General features: G+C 51.8%; 1 protein-coding gene across 1 annotated transcript in view; it reads right to left on the bottom strand.

The window, feature by feature from the left end:
- Positions 1 to 4,721: 4,721 nt before the first annotated feature.
- Positions 4,722 to 19,177, bottom strand: part of CBARP (CACN subunit beta associated regulatory protein) — a 32,425-nt gene continuing 17,969 nt past the window's right edge. Inside the window, exons 5-10 of the mRNA XM_060232858.1 lie at positions 17,454 to 17,619; positions 16,692 to 16,869; positions 14,574 to 14,711; positions 13,116 to 13,323; positions 12,069 to 12,252; positions 4,722 to 7,984 (exon numbers count right to left, since the gene is read on the bottom strand). Of these exons, the coding sequence (XP_060088841.1) occupies positions 6,877 to 7,984; positions 12,069 to 12,252; positions 13,116 to 13,323; positions 14,574 to 14,711; positions 16,692 to 16,869; positions 17,454 to 17,619 (1,982 nt within the window). The 3' untranslated portion in view covers positions 4,722 to 6,876. The remainder of the gene's footprint in view (positions 7,985 to 12,068; positions 12,253 to 13,115; positions 13,324 to 14,573; positions 14,712 to 16,691; positions 16,870 to 17,453; positions 17,620 to 19,177) is intronic.

The raw sequence follows: 19,177 nt of genomic DNA, 5'->3' as shown, positions 1-19,177 counted from the left end.
ATATCTCTCGCAGGAGTTGTCCTTGAAAGGGCAGCTTCTGGGAGAGCTCTCTCAGCCCCACCCACCTCACAGGGTGTCTGTTGAGGTGGAAGAAGGGAAAGATTGTGAGTTGTGACTGCTCTGAGATTCAGAGTATAGGGTATATATAAATCCAGTATCATCATCTTCCTCTTCTCCGGACTGAGCCTTCAGGGCTTGGCCTCCGGGCCCCTGATCATCCTCATCGCTCTACTCTGCCCGCCCCGCCCCGCCCACATCCCTCTTGACGTGAATGCGACAGAATGGAGTGGGGGGTCTTCTAAAAATGGGCCTCTGGCCCCGCTGCTCTTTGACAGAAGAGGGTCTTCCTGTGAGCTGGCTGCTACAGAGCCACGGAGCGGGAATGTCATGTGGCTAACTTTCCTTTTCTCCCCTCCCCCCCCCCCAAATAAGAAAAGAAGAGGTGGGGGGGGATTATTCACAGTGCAGATATTTTAAATTAGATTGGATCAGGCAGGCTTTGGTCCGCTCAGTGTATAGGCCCACTCCTTGCTCTCACTGAAAACGGATGGATGTGTTTCTTCATTGGAGGGGCTGCAAAGGAAGGGGAGGAGTGCTCTTTCTAGCTATTTCCCACCCCTCATAGGTTAGTTTTCTGTGGCCTGGTCTAATCGAACCTCCACAACCAGAGGCACTCTACCTCAGCAGCTTGGAGAGTAGAGGGAAACTCTGAAGGCTGTCATCCTGCTTTCCAACTGTCCTTATGACTTCCAGGGGCCTGTCTCGTACTAGAAAATAAGACAGTTGAGAGCCAGTTTGGCGTAGTGCTTAAGTTCATGGACTCTTATCTGAGAGAACTGGATTTGATTCCGCACTCCTCCACTTACAGCTGCTGGAATGGCCTTGGGTCAGCCATAGGTCTCAGGAGTTGTCCTTGAAAGGGCAGCTTCTGGGAGAGCTCTCTCAGCCACACCCACCTCACAGGGTGTCTGTTGTAGGGGAGGAAGGTAAAGGAGATTGTAGGCCACTCTGAGACTCTGTCCTTGAAAGGGCAGTTGCTGTAAGAGCTCTCTCAGCCCCACCCACCTCACAGGGTGTCTGTTGTGGAGGAGGAAGATAAAGGAGATTATAGGCCACTCTGAGACTCTGTCCTTGAAAGGGCAGTTGCTGTAAGAGCGCTCTCGGCCCCATCTTCAGTCTCTTCACAATTTTCATAATAATTTTAAATATTTCAACCATTTACATTGTCCTAATGTTACAGAAAGCTTTGTGGTGCAGAATAGTAAAGCTGCAGTACTGCAGTCCAAGTTCTGCTCACAGCCTGAGTTTGATCCCAGCAGAAGCTGGGTTCAGGTAGCCGGCTGGAGGTTGACTCAGCCTTCCCTCCTGAAGTCGGTCAAATGAGTCCCCAGCTTGCTGGGGGTGAAATGTCAATGACTGGGGAAGGCGATGGCAAACCACCCCGTAAAAAGTCTGCTGTGAAAACGTCATGATGCGACGTCACCCCAGAGTCTGAAATGACTGGTGCTTGCACAGGGGACTACCTTCACCTTCTTAACATTACAGAAGCTCTGTGAAACATCAGGGCTTTCATACTGTGTAAAAAGGACACATTGGGCATCACTGTTATAAATGCCCTTGCCTTGGATGGCCCCGGCTAGCCTGATCTTGTCAGATCTCTGAAGCAAATCAGGGCCAGTCCTGGTCAGCAGGGGTGGAATTCTAGCAGTTGCTCCTTTGCATATTAGGCCACACCCCCTGATGTAACCAATCCTCCTGGAGCTTACAAAAAAGAGCCTTGTGAGCTGCAGTCTTGGGAGCAAAAATCCCACTATGTGAGCTACTGGCATCAAAGTTGTGAGCAACTGAATAAATTACTGTGCTCTGGGGCTGTTTTTCCTGAGCTAAGACAAAAATGTGTGAGCCGGAGGCTAAAAATCTGTGAGCTAGCTCACACTAACTCCGCTTAGAGGGAACATTGTGTGTAAGCTCCTGGAGGATTGGCTACATCAGGGGTGTGTGGCCTAATATGCAAAGGAGCTTCTGCTAGAATTCCACCCCTGCTGGTCAGTGTTTGGATGGGAGACCACCAAGGAACACCAGGGTTGCTACGCAGAGGCAAGCGATGGCCAGCCACCTCTGAACATCTTTTGCCTTGAAAACCTCATAAGGTTGCTGTAAGTCAGCTAGGTCTTGATGGCCAATACCCCCCAACCCTCCCCCCCCATTATGATTTAAAATGATGATGGTACAAAGTGTGCTTATCATAAAGTGCCCGAGTGTTCGTACTTCACGGTTTTAACCGGAGCAAAGAGCTCTAACGGTAATGCTTGTGTGAAAATGAATAGTGCTGTCATGCTTTGCCCTTTACGTGAGCATTTGTTATCTTTTGGATGTTTTCGTTTTAGTCGAAGATTTTGTGCCGTGCAAAAGTTTACAGCTGCTTTAGTATGCTCTTAGATCAACTCAGGTTGCTGTCCAAGCAGGCCAGCTTTCAGATTTCACAGAAGCCTTCATATTGCTAGAAGATTTCTGTCATACTTGGAGGCTTGCCTCAAATCCAGACTGGCCCAGCCAGAGATCCCATTCACCTCCTCCCGGATTCCATCCCAGTGTCGCCGGAGGCCGGAACGAAGGTTTGATCCCGTCTGCCTCTCTTCCCTCCCCCTTGTCTTCCTTCTGCAGCCAAGGGGGGGCCCCCTGCCTCAGACTGCTCTAACCAGCCACGCCGTGTGCCCCAGCTCTGCCCTGCCAGGGGACACCTACAACTCCACCGTGGAGGCCAGCCTGTCCATTTCCTCCGATTGTAGGCCACTGTGAGCCTGTCCTTGAAAGGGCAGCTTCTTGGAGAGCTCTCTCAGCCCCACCCACCTCACAGGGTGTCTGTTGTGGGGGAGGAAGAGAAAGGAAATTGTAGACCATTCTGAGACTCTGTCCTTGAAAGGGCAGCTGCTGTGAGAGCTCTCTCAGCCCCACCTCACAGGGTGTTTGTTGAGGAGGAGGAAGGGAAAGGAGATTGTGAGCTGCTCTGAGACTCTGGATTCAGAGTATAGGGCAGGATATAAATCCAGTATCATCTTCATCCCTCTTGAATGAAAGCGGGAGAAGGATTATAATATAAACCAGGGGTGGCTAAACTGCAGCTTGAGAGCTGCATGTGGCTCTTTCACACAAATTGTGTGCCTCTCGAAGCTCCCACTGCCCCGTCAGCCGACTCAAGAGAAGGCATTTGTCTCTTTAAATTACCTTGCCATGCCAGCTGGTGGCTGGAGAATGCATTTAAAGTTGCTTTCTTTCCACCTCTATTTTCCTCCCTCCCGGCTCTCAAACATCTGACATTCATGTCTTGTGGCTCTCAATCATTTAATGTTGCCTTAAGCAAATTTGGCCACCCCTGATAGAAACAAAAGCCAAAGACGGCTCACCAGGAATGACGACCAGTGAGGGATGCTGAGGAACGACGATCCCTACAGGACCATGGCCAGAAGACAGAAAGATCCCACCTATCCTGAACTTGAACAGCACCATGCAATGTATTTTAACTGTTATTTTATCATTTTAAATTGTAATCATAAATTTTTGAATTGATTGTTAGCTCCCCTGAATCCGCTTGCAGATAGGACGGGATAGAAGACTAAAGTGGTGGTAGCAGTAGTAATAGAAGACGAAGAGGAGCAGGAAAAGAGGAAGCCCTAACATGAAATATGTTGAACGCCTTCAAGGTAGCTGCAGCCCTCGATTTACGAGAGCTGAGCAAGGCTAAGGGCATTTCAGAGGTTATGAATTCGTAGGGTCACCGTAAATTGGAAGTGACTTGACGGCACTTAAACTCTCTCTGAGACTGAAAACAAGTGGGCCAATTGTTAGCCGCCCCAGTGCAGGCGGAGAGGGCGGGATGGAAAACAGGTGATAAATAAATGATAGAAGCAGAGCAGCCCTGTCGGCCCTGGCTGTTTGTTCACCGCTCTGCTCGCAGCCCCTCAAACTGCACAGCTGCAGACGTGCTACAACGGGGTGGCCAAACAGTGGCTTGCCGCATGTGGCTTTTTCACACACATCATATGGCTTTCGAAGCCCCCTCCACACACCCAGCCAGCTTGCAGAAGACGTCTCTCTTTAAATCACCCAGCAGCCTGGAGAATGCATTTAAAATTAAAGTTGCTTTCTTTCCACCTCTTCCCATCTGTTTTCCTTCTGTCCGTCCTACGGCTCTGAATCATCTGCCATGCATGTCTTGTGGCTCTCAAACATCTGCTGTTTATTCTATGTGTCTCTTACATCAAGCAAGTCTGGCTTCAGGGCCATAGAGGAGCCAAGTCCTCCACCACCACAATGTAGTACTAGGCCCAAAGGAAATGCGCTCAGTTCATGTCTGGGGGCTTAGCTGGACTACTAAAAACATCCTGAATTGCAAGAGGAAGTGCAGAGCTCTGAAGGGGAGGGGGAAATGGTGGGAGGAGATGTGAGCCACACACGTCGGAGGGGAAGGGCCACCTCCACGGCTGCTTTGGCCAGTCCTAGCCAGAGGCCACTGGCAGAACGTGGAAGGAGAGTCCAAGGCTGATGCTTTCTTCTGAGGCTCACATGCTTACCGCATGCCTCCCAAAGAGCATCGAAGGCCACAGAGAAGGGGTTTGGCAATGTGCATGCATCTCTCTTGCACAAAGATGCCTTGCCCTGGCTTAATGTTTAGCTTATGACATAAACTGCCCCCCCACGCCCCACAAAAGATCAGGCACTTATTAGAGAACATTGGCACATAGTTTTTAATAAAGTTTGTTGTCAAAAAGGGAAGGGGGGAATATTTTCAGCCATGGTGTAGGAAGGAGGGGGGCAGCTCTTTCCCTCTTGCCTGCTGCCCCGTTAGCAAAACAAAGAACAGTAGCTTCGGTGGAGGTCAACCCTTGTGTGTGGAGGGTGGTGGAATAGTCTAGATTCGCTTCCCCCCCACCCAGTACATAAAAAGCTCCTCTCTGTTCTCTGTAGACATAAAAATGACTCCTCTCCCCTCCCTTTTGAGTAGTGCTTTAGAGATAAATTTTATTATAAAAGTGGGATGTAGGATTGTACCACCCCCCCTCCAAATCTATGCATTTTCCTCCACCACCACCCCCCTTTTCACATGCAAATATCAAAGCAGCACAAGGGAAAGGTGCGGAAGGGGAACAGAAGGGAATTGGCACATTCTCCCTGCATTCTCCCCCCCCCCAAAAAAAAACATAAACCCCCCTAACATATCCAGCAGGAGGGGGTGAGCGGGAGGGAGGGGTCCTGGGAACGGAGAGATTCTCCTGCAGTGCTCTGTTTGCTGTCTCTTCGAGCATCAACAAGAGTCCTTTGGAACTGCCGCCCCCCCCCCTCCTTCCGGGGTAGAATAAAATAAAATAAATAAATAAATAGAAACAAAACGTGACAATCGGCATTTGGCATCCACTTGGCTTAGCTGGGGATTGCAAGGGCTTTTCAGGACTAGGCAGTAACAGAATACACCTGCAGCTCTGCATGGGAGGGGGAGGCGAATGGAGAGTGATATGCTGCCACCCCAATCTTCATAAACTCAAATCTCTCGCCAGTTACATTTCAGGGATAGCGAGGTATTCCTTCCACACACCCCTCCACCTTCTTTATAGTCCATGAGATCTTACTTGGGGGGGTGAGGTCTCACCCTCCTCACAATGATGCAGCTTTCGATGGGGGTCTGGAACCCAGAGGGCAATCTAGAGCCCCGTTGCATTGTTGTGAAGCTCAAAATGCTGTTGGGGAGAAGAGCAATAACCCCTTTTCGAGTGAGCTCCTGTTCATTGCAGCCGGCATCCGAGATAGGGGGTGGCCGCTTCCCGCCTACCAGGAAAAGGGGTGATGAAGGGGGGAACTGAGGCACAGTATAGGTGGAGAGATGTTCTCGCGCACTGACAAAGGAGCAGAGGAACAGCAGAGATGCTTTGCCCGACACAGACAGCGGAGCTTTCCTTTCACTGCTTCTCCGTTACCAACATCTGGTCTCCTCCTTCTGAAATGCCAGTCCATGTTTGGCCCCAGAGATGCAGGGGACCATCCCAGCAAGAGTGCCCTAGCTGTGGCTCGGCCTAACCTTAAGTCAAATCATCATTCCTTCTAGAACCAGGCTGGGATGGTTTTGGTTGGTCCCAGCTGGAAGAGACGCTCTCATAGTCTCCTGCCCCCAGAAGGACAGACAGCCAGGGGGCGGCAAAGACATGGTTATTGCTTGCAAAAAACCAGAGAGAGAGAGAGAGCGAGGAGTGGAGGGGCCATAATATCTGCTACAACCAGCTTTTACATCATGAGGTAAACACTGGGGCCTCCAGTAGGTTTTCAGGGTCTTTATTATCAGTAAGAAAACGTTCCGTAGAACTTAACTTCCTGGCTGTGCAACGTACGCGCCAACTTTGGCAAACCTACAGTGGAGGGGGAACTGGTGGGGCTGAGGACCCCCCTCTCGGGCGCTAACAAGAAGGGAGCCGAAGCCTCAGCCCTGTGAAGCAAGTTCCTGCCCTCCTCCTCTGACCTTCCCATGCAGAAGGTAAACCTGGCCTGGTCTCCCGTGGCTCCTGGCTGTTTTATCGGTGGAGTTTACCGAGCCAGGGGCTCACACCTGGAGGGGATCACCGTCAGCAGACACCGTTAGGGACTTCCAACAAGACGGCCTACTGGCCTAGACTTTCTACTGCACGGGGTGTCTCCTCATGAGATACGAGCTACCCAGAATGTGGTGGAAGCGCGGTGGTATGGCTCGCTGTCAGCTGAGGTAGCCCCGTACGCTCGCACCCCTGGCATGCCCGACGCCCCAGCTGGGTGGCAAGTTCTACACTAGCACCGCCAGCCCGAAGCAGAGAGTTTGCTCCCGTGCCCATCGTGAGCTGTGTAGCCATGCCCCAACTACTCAGGGCTGTGGTCAGGGGAGGTGTCTGCCACAACCACCACACACTCTGGACTCTCTCTCTGTTTTTTCAGGTGCCCATAAAACCTGTCCTCCAGCCCCCCTGCAATCTTGTCCATCAGTTCTGTGCTGAGGTCACCAAACCCTGGGCATTCACCGCCTCCCAGGCAGTCGTCACCATATGGGTCAGGTGTCGTTTTGGACTCTTCTGGCGGTTCTTCCTCAATCACCTGGATTTTGTCGCTGGCTTCTGCTGCCGGTGATGTGACCTCCTCATCACCAGCACTGATGATGCGGGGCAGGGTGCTGTGGTATCGCCCATCCAGGGGGTAGTTGACACTGTCACCACGGCGCAGCGGGGTACGGTGCCTCTCCAGGGCAGGCGGGTAACGGACCCCGGGATCGCTATACTGCTTGGTTCGCTGCCACTGCTTACGCAGGTGGGTCCGGGAACGGTGCTTTGCCCGCAGAGGCGACTCGTCAAACTGAGGGTCGTGACGGACAAATGCATTGAAAAGTGCATCGGTTTTTTCATCTATGCTATAATCCCGGCGGGGCAAAGATTCCCGTGTGGGGAACATTTGCCCGTAGGGGGCCCATACCATTGGACTGTGGGGGGGCAACCCCCCAGCTGCTCCTCTCTCCTCATCTTCAAACTCCTGTCCTTCAAAGCTTTCAAAGATGGTGGCCTTGCGGCCAGCGCTGGTAAAGCAGTGACGCTTCTCAGAGGCGGTCTGGTCCTCGCCGGCACGACTGCTGCTGGGGGCTTCGATCGACGCGTAGCCACTGTCCATCTGCAACAACTTGCGTGTCCCGGCCTCCGACTCCACGCTGTCTTGCTTGGGCTTCCCCCATGGCTTGTCATCCGGTCCTTCAGCCTCGTCCGCCAGAGAAGAAGGGAAGCTGGGCAGGCCACCCCCCGAGGAGGAGGAAACACTGTCCCCCCCATCGCTGCGGACAGACTCCCGGTCGGTCCCCTGCTCAGACGAAGCGTACATCTCTAGTGAGGCCCGGAGGCTCCAGATATCATGATAAAGCGGGGTGGGCGGCTGATCCAATGGCGGGGGCTCAGGAGAGGGGGGGCCAATTGACTCTGATGGCTCTAACCTGCAGCCAGAAAATATAGATACAGTTTGCCTTAAACACACAAGCTCAGAGCCTGGATTCCACACAGAAGGCAAAACTAACGGAGTCAAATAGAAGTGCGGCAGGTTCAGCCCTGGGTGGTCAGCTGCCGTTGTCGACTTCTTTACAAATGAGCTCTCAGCAGGGCTTTTTTTGTAGCAGGAACTCCTTTGCATATCCCCCTGATGCAGCCAATCCTGCTGGAGCTTACAGTAGGCCCTGTCCTAAGAGCCCTGTAAGCTCTTGGAGAATTGGCTACATCAGGGGTTTGTGACTTAATATGCAAAGGAGTTCCTGCTACAGAAAAGCCCTGGCTCTCAGCAATCAAAAAGCCACCGAGAGAACTGTCGCATCACTCTCCACCCTTCCAAAGGGCTCCATCTGCAAGCATGAAGCTGGCCCCTGGTTTTTAACTTTAAGGGAAAGGCCTGTGGCTCAGTGGCAGAGCCTCTGCTTGGCTCACAGAAGGTCCCCAGTGAAAAGGACCAGACAGGCGGTGATGGGAAAGACCCCTGCCTGAGACCCTGGGGGGAGGCGCTGCCACTCTGAGCAAACACAGCTGACCTTGATGAAAGGCCCTTTCTTACAAACCCAGGGAAATGCTGAAATGCCACTTTGGGATCAGTCAGCAGTTTTCCTCCAGGCCAGTTTGGCCAGGGATAGAGGGAATCATAGAGTTGGAAGGGACCTCTAAGGAAGAATCCAGCATCTCATTTCATGCATTTTATCTCCTCCTGGGAGCATAGGGTGAGTGTGTCTAAAACCCCAAAATTTCTAGAATCATAGAATTGGAAGGGACCTCCAGGGTCATCTAGTCCAACCCCCTGCACAATGCAGGAAACTCACAAATAAAACGGCAGTCCCCTGTGCAAGCACCAGTCGTTTTCAACTCTGGGGTGACATCGCATCACAACATTTTCATGGCAGAATTTTTAAGAGGTGGTTTTCCATTGCCTTCCCCAGTCACCTACACTTTCCCCCCAGCAAGCTGGGTCCTCATTTTACCGACCTTGAAAGGATGGAAGGCTGAGTCAACCTGGAGCCAACTCCCTGAGCCAGCTTCCATTGGTCGTGAGCAGCTTTCAGATCATGAGCAGAGGGCTCTGACTGCAGTACTGCAGCTTTACCACTCTGCGCCACGGGGTTCTTTACCAACTCACAAACACCTCCCCCTAAATTCACAGGATCTTCATTGCTGTCAGGTGGCCACCCAGCCTCTGTTTAAAAACCTCCAAGGAAGGAGAGCCCACCACCTCCTGAGGAAGCCTGTTCCACTGAGGAACCGCTCTAATGGTCAGGAAGTTCTTCCTAATGTTGAGCCTGAAACTCTTTTGATTTAATTTCAACCCGTTGGTTCTGGTCTTACCTTTAGGGGTCACAGAAAACAATTCCACACCATCCTCTTGATCAGGGGTGGCCAATGGAAAAACGGTTCCAGATGTTTTTTGCCTACAACTCCCGTCAGCCATGCTGGCTGGGGCTGATGGGAGCTGTAGGCAAAAAACATCTGGAGAGCTACCCCTGCTCTAGATGACAGCCCTTCAAGTACTTGAAGATGGTGATCATATCACCTCTCCAGCCTAAACATGCCCAGCTCCTTCAACCTTTCTTAATAGGACTTGGTCTCCAGACCCCTCACCATCTTTGTCGCCCTCCTCTGGACCCGTTCCAGCTTGTCTATATCCTTCTTAAAATGTGGTGCCCAAAACTGAACACAATACCCCAGGTGAGGTCTTACCAGAGCAGAGCAAAGCGATTCCATCACTTCCCGTGATCTGGACACTATACTTCTGTGGATACAGCCCAAAATTGTATTTGCCGTTTTAGCTACCGCATCACACTGTTGACTCATATTCAGCATATGATCCACTAAGACCCCGAGATCCTGGTCCTGGAGGTTTTTTGCCATCTTCTGGGCATGGAGCACAAGTCACTGGGGGTATTTGTGTGTGGGGAAGGTATTTGTGAAGTTCCTGCATAGTGCAGGGGGTTGGACTAGATGACCCTGGAGGTCCTTTCCAGCTCTATGATTCTATGATGGACCGATGGTCTGATTCAGTATAAGTATATATATGGTCTGATTCATGAGTGTTCAGATGTCCACCAAACTCACAAAGATGATGGCAGAAAAGGAGCCACCTCTAAAGAACCCATTCCCCCCACCACCACACACACACACACACCCCTCTCTTTTTTGATAGGAAGAATTGTAAGAGATTGTAGCAGAATCCATACTCTACCAAATCCATCAATCATGTAATTTCCTCGCAACTTCTGTATAAACCATGTGTGGTGCTGAACGCAGCCTGGTTCTTTACCATTTTTTTGGAAGCCCTTGAAGACTGTTTGTGAGGTTCAGAACCTTATAGACTTACTGCCTCTCCTTGTTCTTCCAAAGAAGAAGAAAATATTGGATTTATCTTAGTTTCAGAGTGGCCTACAATCTCCTTTTCCTTCCTCCCCCACAACAGACACCCTGTGAGGCAGGTGGAGCTGTGAGAGGTCTCCCAGAAGCTGCCCTATTAAGGACAACTCCTACAAGAGCTATGGCTGACCAAGACCATTCCAGCAGCTGCAAGTGGAGGAGTGGGGAATCAAACCCGGTTCTCCCAGATAAGAGTCCGCACACTTAACCACTACACCAGACTGGGGTTGCCAGATTTGTGCCTGGCTTTGAGCAGCCTCTCCCCTTAAAACCCCTGCTTAATTCAATCTAACTCTTATTCATGAGGAGATTTCTCCACACAGACACGCCCCAAGACTTTCTCTCCTCACCACACCAGCAAACTCTTTATTTGATTCCCCCTTTCCAAGGACTTCAGTGGGAAACCAGTTACCTGTGAAAAACTACGGTTCACAAGGTTACCTTTGTCACCTTCCAGGTTCCAGGGCAGGCTTACCTGCCCTGTGATAGGGAGATGTCTTTTTCATCATCCTTTAAACACCCTCCCTTACATTATCGAGTAGATCCACCGCAAACGTAGAGCCAAGCGAGAAAACAGAACCTGGCTTCTTTCAAGCAGCTTTCTACGCATCCCCCCAAATAAAAACCTTGTTGGTCTCTCAGATGCTGCCAGACGAATCCAGGACAGAGTGGGTGTTCCCACCAAAGCAGTTCTCGGTATAAGTATTTCTGGGGCTTTTTTTATAGCAGGAATGCCTTTCCATATTAGGCCCCACACTCCTGCTGTAGCCAGTCCTCCTGGAGCTTACAGTAGACCCTGCACGAAGAGCCTTGTAATCTCTTGGAGGATTGGCTGCATCGGGGTGTGTGGCCTAATATGCAAAGTGGTTCCTGCTACAAAAAAGCCCTGAGTATTTCACTTTCCCCCATACTAAAAGCAGGGCTTACTTTTTATTTACCACCATTCTGTAAAATATATAGTTATATTGCTTCACCAGCTTCCCCTTTGTCCCTCCCAACTGATTTTATCGGTATTTCCCCTGGCCACAACTGCAGGAAGAAGAAGACTGTAGATTTATACCCTGCCCTTCTCTCTGAATCAGAGACTGAATCAGAATCCTATATTTTCTCCCCACACAACAGACACCCTGTGAGGTGGGTGGGGCTGAGGGAGCTCTCCCAGAAGCTGCCCTTTCAAGGACAGAGTCTCAGAGTTTCCTACAATCTCCTTTCCCTTTCTCTCCCACAACAGACACCTTTTGAGGTGGGTGGGGCTGAGGGAGCTCTCCCAGAAGCTGCTCTTTCAAGGACAGAGTCTCAGAGCGGCCTACAATCTCCTTTCCCTTCCTCCCCCACAACAGACACCCTGTGGGGCGGGTGGGGCTGAGAGGGCTCTCCCAGAAGCTGCCCTTTCAAGGACAACCTCTGCCAGAGCTATGGCTGACCCATTCCAGCAGGTACAAGTGGAGGAGTGGGGAATCAAACCCGGTTCTCCCAGATACGAGTCTGTGCCCTTAACCATTCCACAAAACTGGCTCTTGCATGCACAGGAAGGCCTGCCCTCCCTGCACATGCAACGACAGAGGCATCAAGGGGCCCTTGGCGACTGTCCCCACCTCCCAAATTCGGCCAACCCGTTCCCTCTTATCTACAGAAAAATACCTGCCGAGAGAGAGGGTGGGGCTGGCTGGGGCCGGCAAGAATGGCCCAGCCACAGGTTGAAATGCCACGTTGTCGGTCCGGGCGATGTACTGGATGATGTCCGTCTGGTGGGGGTCCCGGTCGTCCTGATCCATGCTCTCGCTGGCTGCCCTCTGCCGCTGGAACTGGTGGCGTCGAGGGGAGCCTAGCCCGGGGGGGGGGAGGGCAGCAAAGAGGAGAGCTTTCAAGGCAGCTGTTCCCAAATCCCTTGGGCAAGCAGAAAAAAGCGGAAGCGTCCAGCAGCACCATCAAGGCTCACCAAATCTGTGGCCACAGGGGATCAGTTTTTGTGCGTCACTGAAGAAGTGAGCACATAGGATAGCGCATGCCCTGCCACAAATTTCATTGGCCTTTCAGGTGTTCCTGGACTTTGGCTGTTTTCAGTTGCTGCAGGCAGATTAACACAGATACCCATCTTGCTCTATCCTGGGGTGGCCAAACTTGCTTAACGTAAGAGCCACATGGAATAAACATCAGATGTTTGAGAGCTGCAAGACATGAACGTCAGATGTTGGAGGGAGGGAGGGAGGGAGAGAAGGAAGGAAATTAATGGGGGAGGGAGAGGTGGAAAGAAAACAACTTCAAATGCCTTCTCCAAGTCAGCTGACTGGGCAGTGGGGGCTTTGAGAGCCACACAACGTGTGTGAAAGAGCCACATGTGGTTCCTCAGCCACAGTCTGGCCACCCCTGCTTTACCCCCTTTGACAAAGGGAGGGGCTTTTCACAGCAGCTCAGTCTGGTCCGGCACCCCCGAGACCCACCAGGTGTCTTTCCTGCTCTGTTCAGTCTTCCAAAGAAGCTCGAGGCAGCCGGAATGGTTCTCCCGCCTGCCTCCAGGGGGCAAGAACATTGTAGCCCCAGGAAGGGGTTGGGGGACAAAACGGAGGGACAAAGACCAGAGAGCAGAAGCCATCGGGTACAAATAGAACCAAGGGAAAGGGAGTCCAGGGCAAACTGGCAGGCAATTTCTCTGGGGCGCATTCCTTCACCACCCCCCAAGGTCCCCACCTCGCGTATCCAGACTGGAGGCCCTCTGGCTGCTTTCCAGCTTCCACTTCTTGATCCTGAAATAAGGGCTAGCGCCCTCCAGGCTGGCATGGCGCCGCAAGCGGGTGAAGAAGTGCAGGACGGTGCCCTGGGCAGGGGTGGGAGCAGGTTCCCCGGGCGCAGGGCCGCCTGCCCCGTTCCCCTTCGGACTCCTGGCCGCACTGTCAGACTGAGAGCAAAGGAGGACAAGAACAGACGTTTATGCTCAAGAGGTGTTCAGTGCCGGAGCAGCTGAGCACAAACAATGCGTTTCCCACCCCATGCGTACTTCTCATCCCCATGGGCATAAAAACAAGAGATCTTTGCAGAGATGTCCTGGCTTGCCAAGACACTATTGTGATACGCAGAAAAGCATAACGCAGGGCAACACACTGTTGGCTGGCAACTCGAGGGATGTTTTGAAGGCTTCTTGGCCAGGTGTCGGGTGGCACGAGAATGGCATGCCCCCCACGCTTTGGGGGTGGCCAAAAGCACCACCGAGTCCCAGCCGACTGAGTGCAACCCTTCATGGGGCTTACAAGGCAAGAGAAGTTCAAAGGTGGCTTGCCCTCGCCTGTCTTGGAGGAGGGATCCTGGACTTCTCCCGTGGTCTTCTTTCCAAATACTAATCATGGCCAACCACCATGGCTGGTGCGTGGGAGTAGGCCAAGTAGGTGGCAGTCTAGGGTGCCCCCTGGCCTAGGGGCGCCACCAGGTGCCCCCTCTCCCCATGCGCAGCATGTGTGCTCCTTGGAGCCTGCCTTCCCCAATGGAAAGCAGGCTCCATGGATGTTGCCTGGCCAGTTTTGTGTTCCCTGGGTCTGTCACAGACCCAGGAAATGTGAAAGCGGACAGCGCCTGCGCAGTGTGCTCTTCAGAGCCCAGCAGGGATAAATTAACCAATTGTGAAAGCTGAAGAAGAGCCAATGACAGTTTCTAAAACTTGGCTCCTGTTGAAGTTGTCTGCTGCCACTCCTCCTTCCTATCCTACTTGAACAGAGCCGTGGGGTGGGAGCCGTAGCTCAGTGGTAGAGCATCTTTCTCGCATGCGCAAGGTCTTGTCCCTGGCACCTCCAGCTAAAAGGATCAAGTAGTACTCTCACAATTATTATTGCTTAATCTCACATTAAAAAAAATATTAAAATTTCAAATAAAAACTGTAAAAATGTAAATATTTTCCAGTATCTTAATTTCTCCTATAACTCTGTTTTTTAAGTTTCGGGGGGGGGGCACCAGTGGGCAGCTCGCCTGAGGCACCAAAAACCCTGGCACCAGCCCTCCCGCCCATACCTGGCTGGTAAGCTCAAGCTAGCCTGGCCCAGCCAAGTCAGGGTGCCCCGTGCCTTTCAGCCTAGGCATTGAGCCCCCCCACACCTACACCCACAGACAGACGTTGCTGCCCTCTGGCGTCTGAGTTTCTGTGGCTCTGAAGTCACTTACCAAAGGTGCCTCCCCAGAATCGGAGGAAATGGACGGGCTGGCCTCCACGGTGGAGTTGTAGGTGTCCCCTGGCAGGGCAGAGCTGGGGCACATGGCGTGGCTGGTTAGAGCAGTCTGAGGCAGGGGGCCCCGCCCTGGCTGCAGAAGGAAGACAAGGGGGAGGGAAGAGAGGCAGACGGGATCAAACCTTCGTTCCGGCCTCCGGCGACACTGGGATGGAATCCGGGAGGAGGTGAATGGGATCTCTGGCTGGGCCAGTCTGGATTTGAGGCAAGCCTCCAAGTATGACAGAAATCTTCTAGCAATATGAAGGCTTCTGTGAAATCTGAAAGCTGGCCTGCTTGGACAGCAACCTGAGTTGATCTAAGAGCATACTAAAGCAGCTGTAAACTTTTGCACGGCACAAAATCTTCTACTAGAACGAAAACATCCAAAAGATAACAAATGCTCACGTAAAGGGCAAAGCATGACAGCACTATTCATTTTCACACAAGCATTACCGTTAGAGCTCTTTGCTCCGGTTAAAACCGTGAAGTACGAACACTCGGGCACTTTATGATAAGCACACTTTGTACCATCATCATTTTAAATCATAATGGGGGGGGAGGGTTGGGGGGTATTGGCCATCAAGACCTAGCTGACTTACAGCAACCTTATGAGGTTTTCAAGGCAAAAGATGTTCAGAGGTGGCTGGCCATCGCTTGCCTCTGCGTAGCAACCCTGGTGTTCCTTGGTGGTCTCCCATCCAAACACTGACCAGCAGGGGTGGAATTCTAGCAGAAGCTCCTTTGCATATTAGGCCACACACCCCTGATGTAGCCAGTCCTCCAGGAGCTTACACACAATGTTCCCTCTAAGCGGAGTTAGTGTGAGCTAGGTCACAGATTTTTAGCCTCCGGCTCACACATTTTTGTCTTAGCTCAGGAAAAACAGCCCCAGAGCACAGTAATTTATTCAGTCGCTCACAACTTTGATGCCAGTAGCTCACATAGTGGGATTTTTGCTCCCAAGACTGCAGCTCACAAGGCTCTTTTTTGTAAGCTCCAGGAGGATTGGTTACATCAGGGGGTGTGGCCTAATATGCAAAGGAGCAACTGCTAGAATTCCACCCCTGCTGACCAGGACTGGCCCTGATTCGCTTCAGAGATCTGACAAGATCAGGCTAGCCGGGGCCATCCAAGGCAAGGGCATTTATAACAGTGATGCCCAATGTGTCCTTTTTACACAGTATGAAAGCCCTGATGTTTCACAGAGCTTCTGTAATGTTAAGAAGGTGAAGGTAGTCCCCTGTGCAAGCACCAGTCATTTCAGACTCTGGGGTGACGTCGCATCATGACGTTTTCACAGCAGACTTTTTACGGGGTGGTTTGCCATTGCCTTCCCCAGTCGTCTACACTTTACCTCCAAGCAAGCTGGGGACTCATTTGACCGACCTCGGAAGGAGGGAAGGCTGAGTCAACCTCCAGTCGGCTACCTGAACCCAGCTTCTGCCGGGATCGAACTCAGGCTGTGAGCAGAACTTGGACTGCAGTACTGCAGCTTTACTATTCTGCACCACAAAGCTTTCTGTAACATTAGGACAATGTAAATGGTTGAAATATTTAAAATTATTATGAAAATTGTGAAGAGACTGAAGATGGGGCCGAGAGCGCTCTTACAGCAACTGCCCTTTCAAGGACAGAGTCTCAGAGTGGCCTACAGTCTCCTTTCCCTTCCTCCCCCACAGCAGACACCCTGTGAGGTGGGTGTGGCTGAGAGAGCTCTCCCAGAAGCTGCCCTTTCAAGGACAACTCCTGAGACCTATGGCTGACCCAAGGCCATTCCAGCAGCTGTAAGTGGAGGAGTGCGGAATCAAATCCAGTTCTCTCAGATAAGAGTCCATGCACAAGCACTACACCAAATGTCTCCTACCCCCTGCCCCCTTGCTGTGGTCCTTTACAGAGTCATTTTCAGCGCAACTCAAAGAAGTCCCCCTCTGCCAGGACCCGGGAGGAAACCGAAGGTTGAGGCAGCTACAGAGAAGCAGGCCTTGTGGCACCGCTGCCTGTCGAAGGTCTGGCAGAGGCTGAGCCCGGCGTCCCCCTTGCTTTCTGGGTCCTGGTGGGGATGCAGACTCACCTGAAAGATGGCAAGGCTGGGTTTGGCGGGAGGGCGGCGAGGAGTCATAGCGATGCTGTTCTCATTGGATTCGCACTCGTGGATGGTGACAATTTTGAGGGCAGCCGAAGGGGGGAGGGGGAGGTGGCTCAGGCGGGCGTTCTTGAGGTGGTGAAAATCCCCCTCAGTCAGCGTGTACCTGCAGGGGAAGACTGCCGTGAGGCACAGAGGGAAATGGCTTCCATGTGTCTTCCCATTCATTCATTCACCCTGCATCAAGGACTTGAGCTCTGAACTTTCCGGGTTAAAGAGGATGTCCAAGCTCCAAAGACCGTTTGTGGCATCTGTATGTTTGCTTTTTTGTAACGAAGCATTGTCTCACCCCCCCCCCACCCCAGTTCCAGATGCATGGTTGAGGGTATTCAGTGCTAAGAGGAAGGCACTCTGAACAAGCATTGTAGGACTTGCATGGTCCAAAACAGGTCAATCCAGGCAAGTTCTACAGCAGAACCATTTTGGTAGGTGGTATGCAGCTTGGTGCACTCCCTTCTGCCAAAAACTCACACCCTCATTCCCAAGGAAGGGCCCATAATGCAACTCTCTGTTCTCAGGTCCCAGGTTCAGATCCTGCCATTGCCTCTTAAAAGGTTCTCACTTTGCCTTCTCCAGAAAGCTGCTTCTTTGTTTGTGCTCAGATGCACCTTGCCATTTTGGTTCCCTCGCCAACCAACGGACCCCATTCTCTTCTTCCCTCAGACCTCTGCTGCCCTAGCATCGGCCCACCTCCTCCCCTTCTCCTGGGTCTTCTTGCTCTGCTCAAAAAGGGCAGCCTCGTTGAAGGAGACCCGCCTCCCAGTGGCGCTTCCGGAGGACAGAAACCGCTCACTCTCCGCATCCCGGTAGCTGGAACTCGACATACAGTCGGGGTCCTCTATCTTAATGGTGATGTCTGGAAAAGGAGAGGCAAAGGAAAGCAAAGAAGAGAGCAGGTTACGGGCCCAGCAGCCCTCCCAATGGATCCATCATTCCTTGCAACACAAAGCACAATGTTTTAAAATCTGATGCCCCATTTCTCCCCACCACTTCCTCATCATCTCTGCCCCTCCAGCATCAGTCTATTTTCCTCTCCCCCCCCCTTCCCTTAAATAGCAGAGTCACCATGATCTATGGGATGGCATATACCCATCCCAGATGCCCTGGGTGCTGCATTGGGAGGGACTGCACCCTGCAACTCCCTGCCCCAATCCTGCCAGAACACAAAATCTCTCTGCATTGACCGAGACTTGGGAGGGAGGGAGACATCTGCTGCAGACAGTGCCCCCGACAACTGCTTTCCAGCTGATCCCCCTAATCGGTTGAGGTTCAGGCAGAAGTAGGGGAGATCAAGCTCCTTGCACCACCGGAATGATTCTGGAGCCCCACACTTGGGTTCTGCCTGGGGCCCCAGGATCACTGTGACCCCCCCTCCCAGCTGCTGCCAACTCATCCACCCAAAGTTCGAGGGTTCCAGGCATGCCTTTAGAGTTTCCACAATAAACAGTGCCGCCATCCACAGGCAATAGGAGCCTATTAGAGGTCCAGTAATCTACCTGGAGCTGCTGCCTGCATGGGATTGCAGAAAGAGGGAGACATCGTCCCCCAGGGTGGGTCAGCCCCAGAAGGGGCCCAGCTGCAGAGGGGGTCTCCACAATGCCCAGTTTTCCCAGCAACATATCTAGGCTTTCTATTTGCTGGGGATTTTCAAACACAGCTGCACAATCCAAAAACATGACCGTCTGCAGCAACGCAGTCTGAGCTGCTGCATCAGGTTTTTGGCATATGAGATCTGAGCTTTATTGGAGACTGGGGCTGCCAACTCTGGGTTGGGAATTTCCTGGAGGTTTGGGTGGAGCCTGTGGAGAGACCTCAGCAGGGTATATTGCCACAGACTCCACCTCCAAAGCAGCCATTTTCTGTAGAGGGAGTGATCTCTGTCATTGGGAGCTGTTGCAATTTCAGATCTCCAGGCCCCACCTGGTGGTTGGTAAAGGGGGAGAGGTCACTTGAAGGATAAAGACAGCACAACGAAGTTATAGCAACCAAATAACTAAGAATGTATTGAAACAAAATCATACAAATATGTTCAATAGAAGACGAAATAGCAATAACCATTCCCCCAAAAGTTTCACAGTTCCATCAAAGGAGACCCAGTGAACAGGAGGTCGACTCCATTATTCCTGCTTCAACTCCTCTTCTAGCAGAGGGGGCTCCAACCACGTATCTCAACCAAAGGCAAAAGCTCAGAAAAAATATCCAAGTGTTTCTGATGCATCAATAAGTTGCAAAAAGCTGCAAAACCCACAAGATTCTTTTTCAGTGTGTCCAAAGACTGCACATAGAATCCCCAGTGGGCAAATGGGACAGAAAGTCTCCAGTAAGATTTCAAAATGGCCTAAACTCCAAAAGACTCAAGGAATAATCAAGTGAACTTCCTGCTCGCTGGGACTCCTGTGAAACTTTGGGGGAAT

This window comes from Heteronotia binoei, chromosome 2, assembly GCF_032191835.1.
Source record: "Heteronotia binoei isolate CCM8104 ecotype False Entrance Well chromosome 2, APGP_CSIRO_Hbin_v1, whole genome shotgun sequence".
Lineage (NCBI taxonomy): Eukaryota > Metazoa > Chordata > Lepidosauria > Squamata > Gekkonidae > Heteronotia > Heteronotia binoei.
The sequence above is the reverse complement of the archived record's forward strand: the minus strand, read 5'-3'. Positions and strand labels throughout refer to the sequence as shown.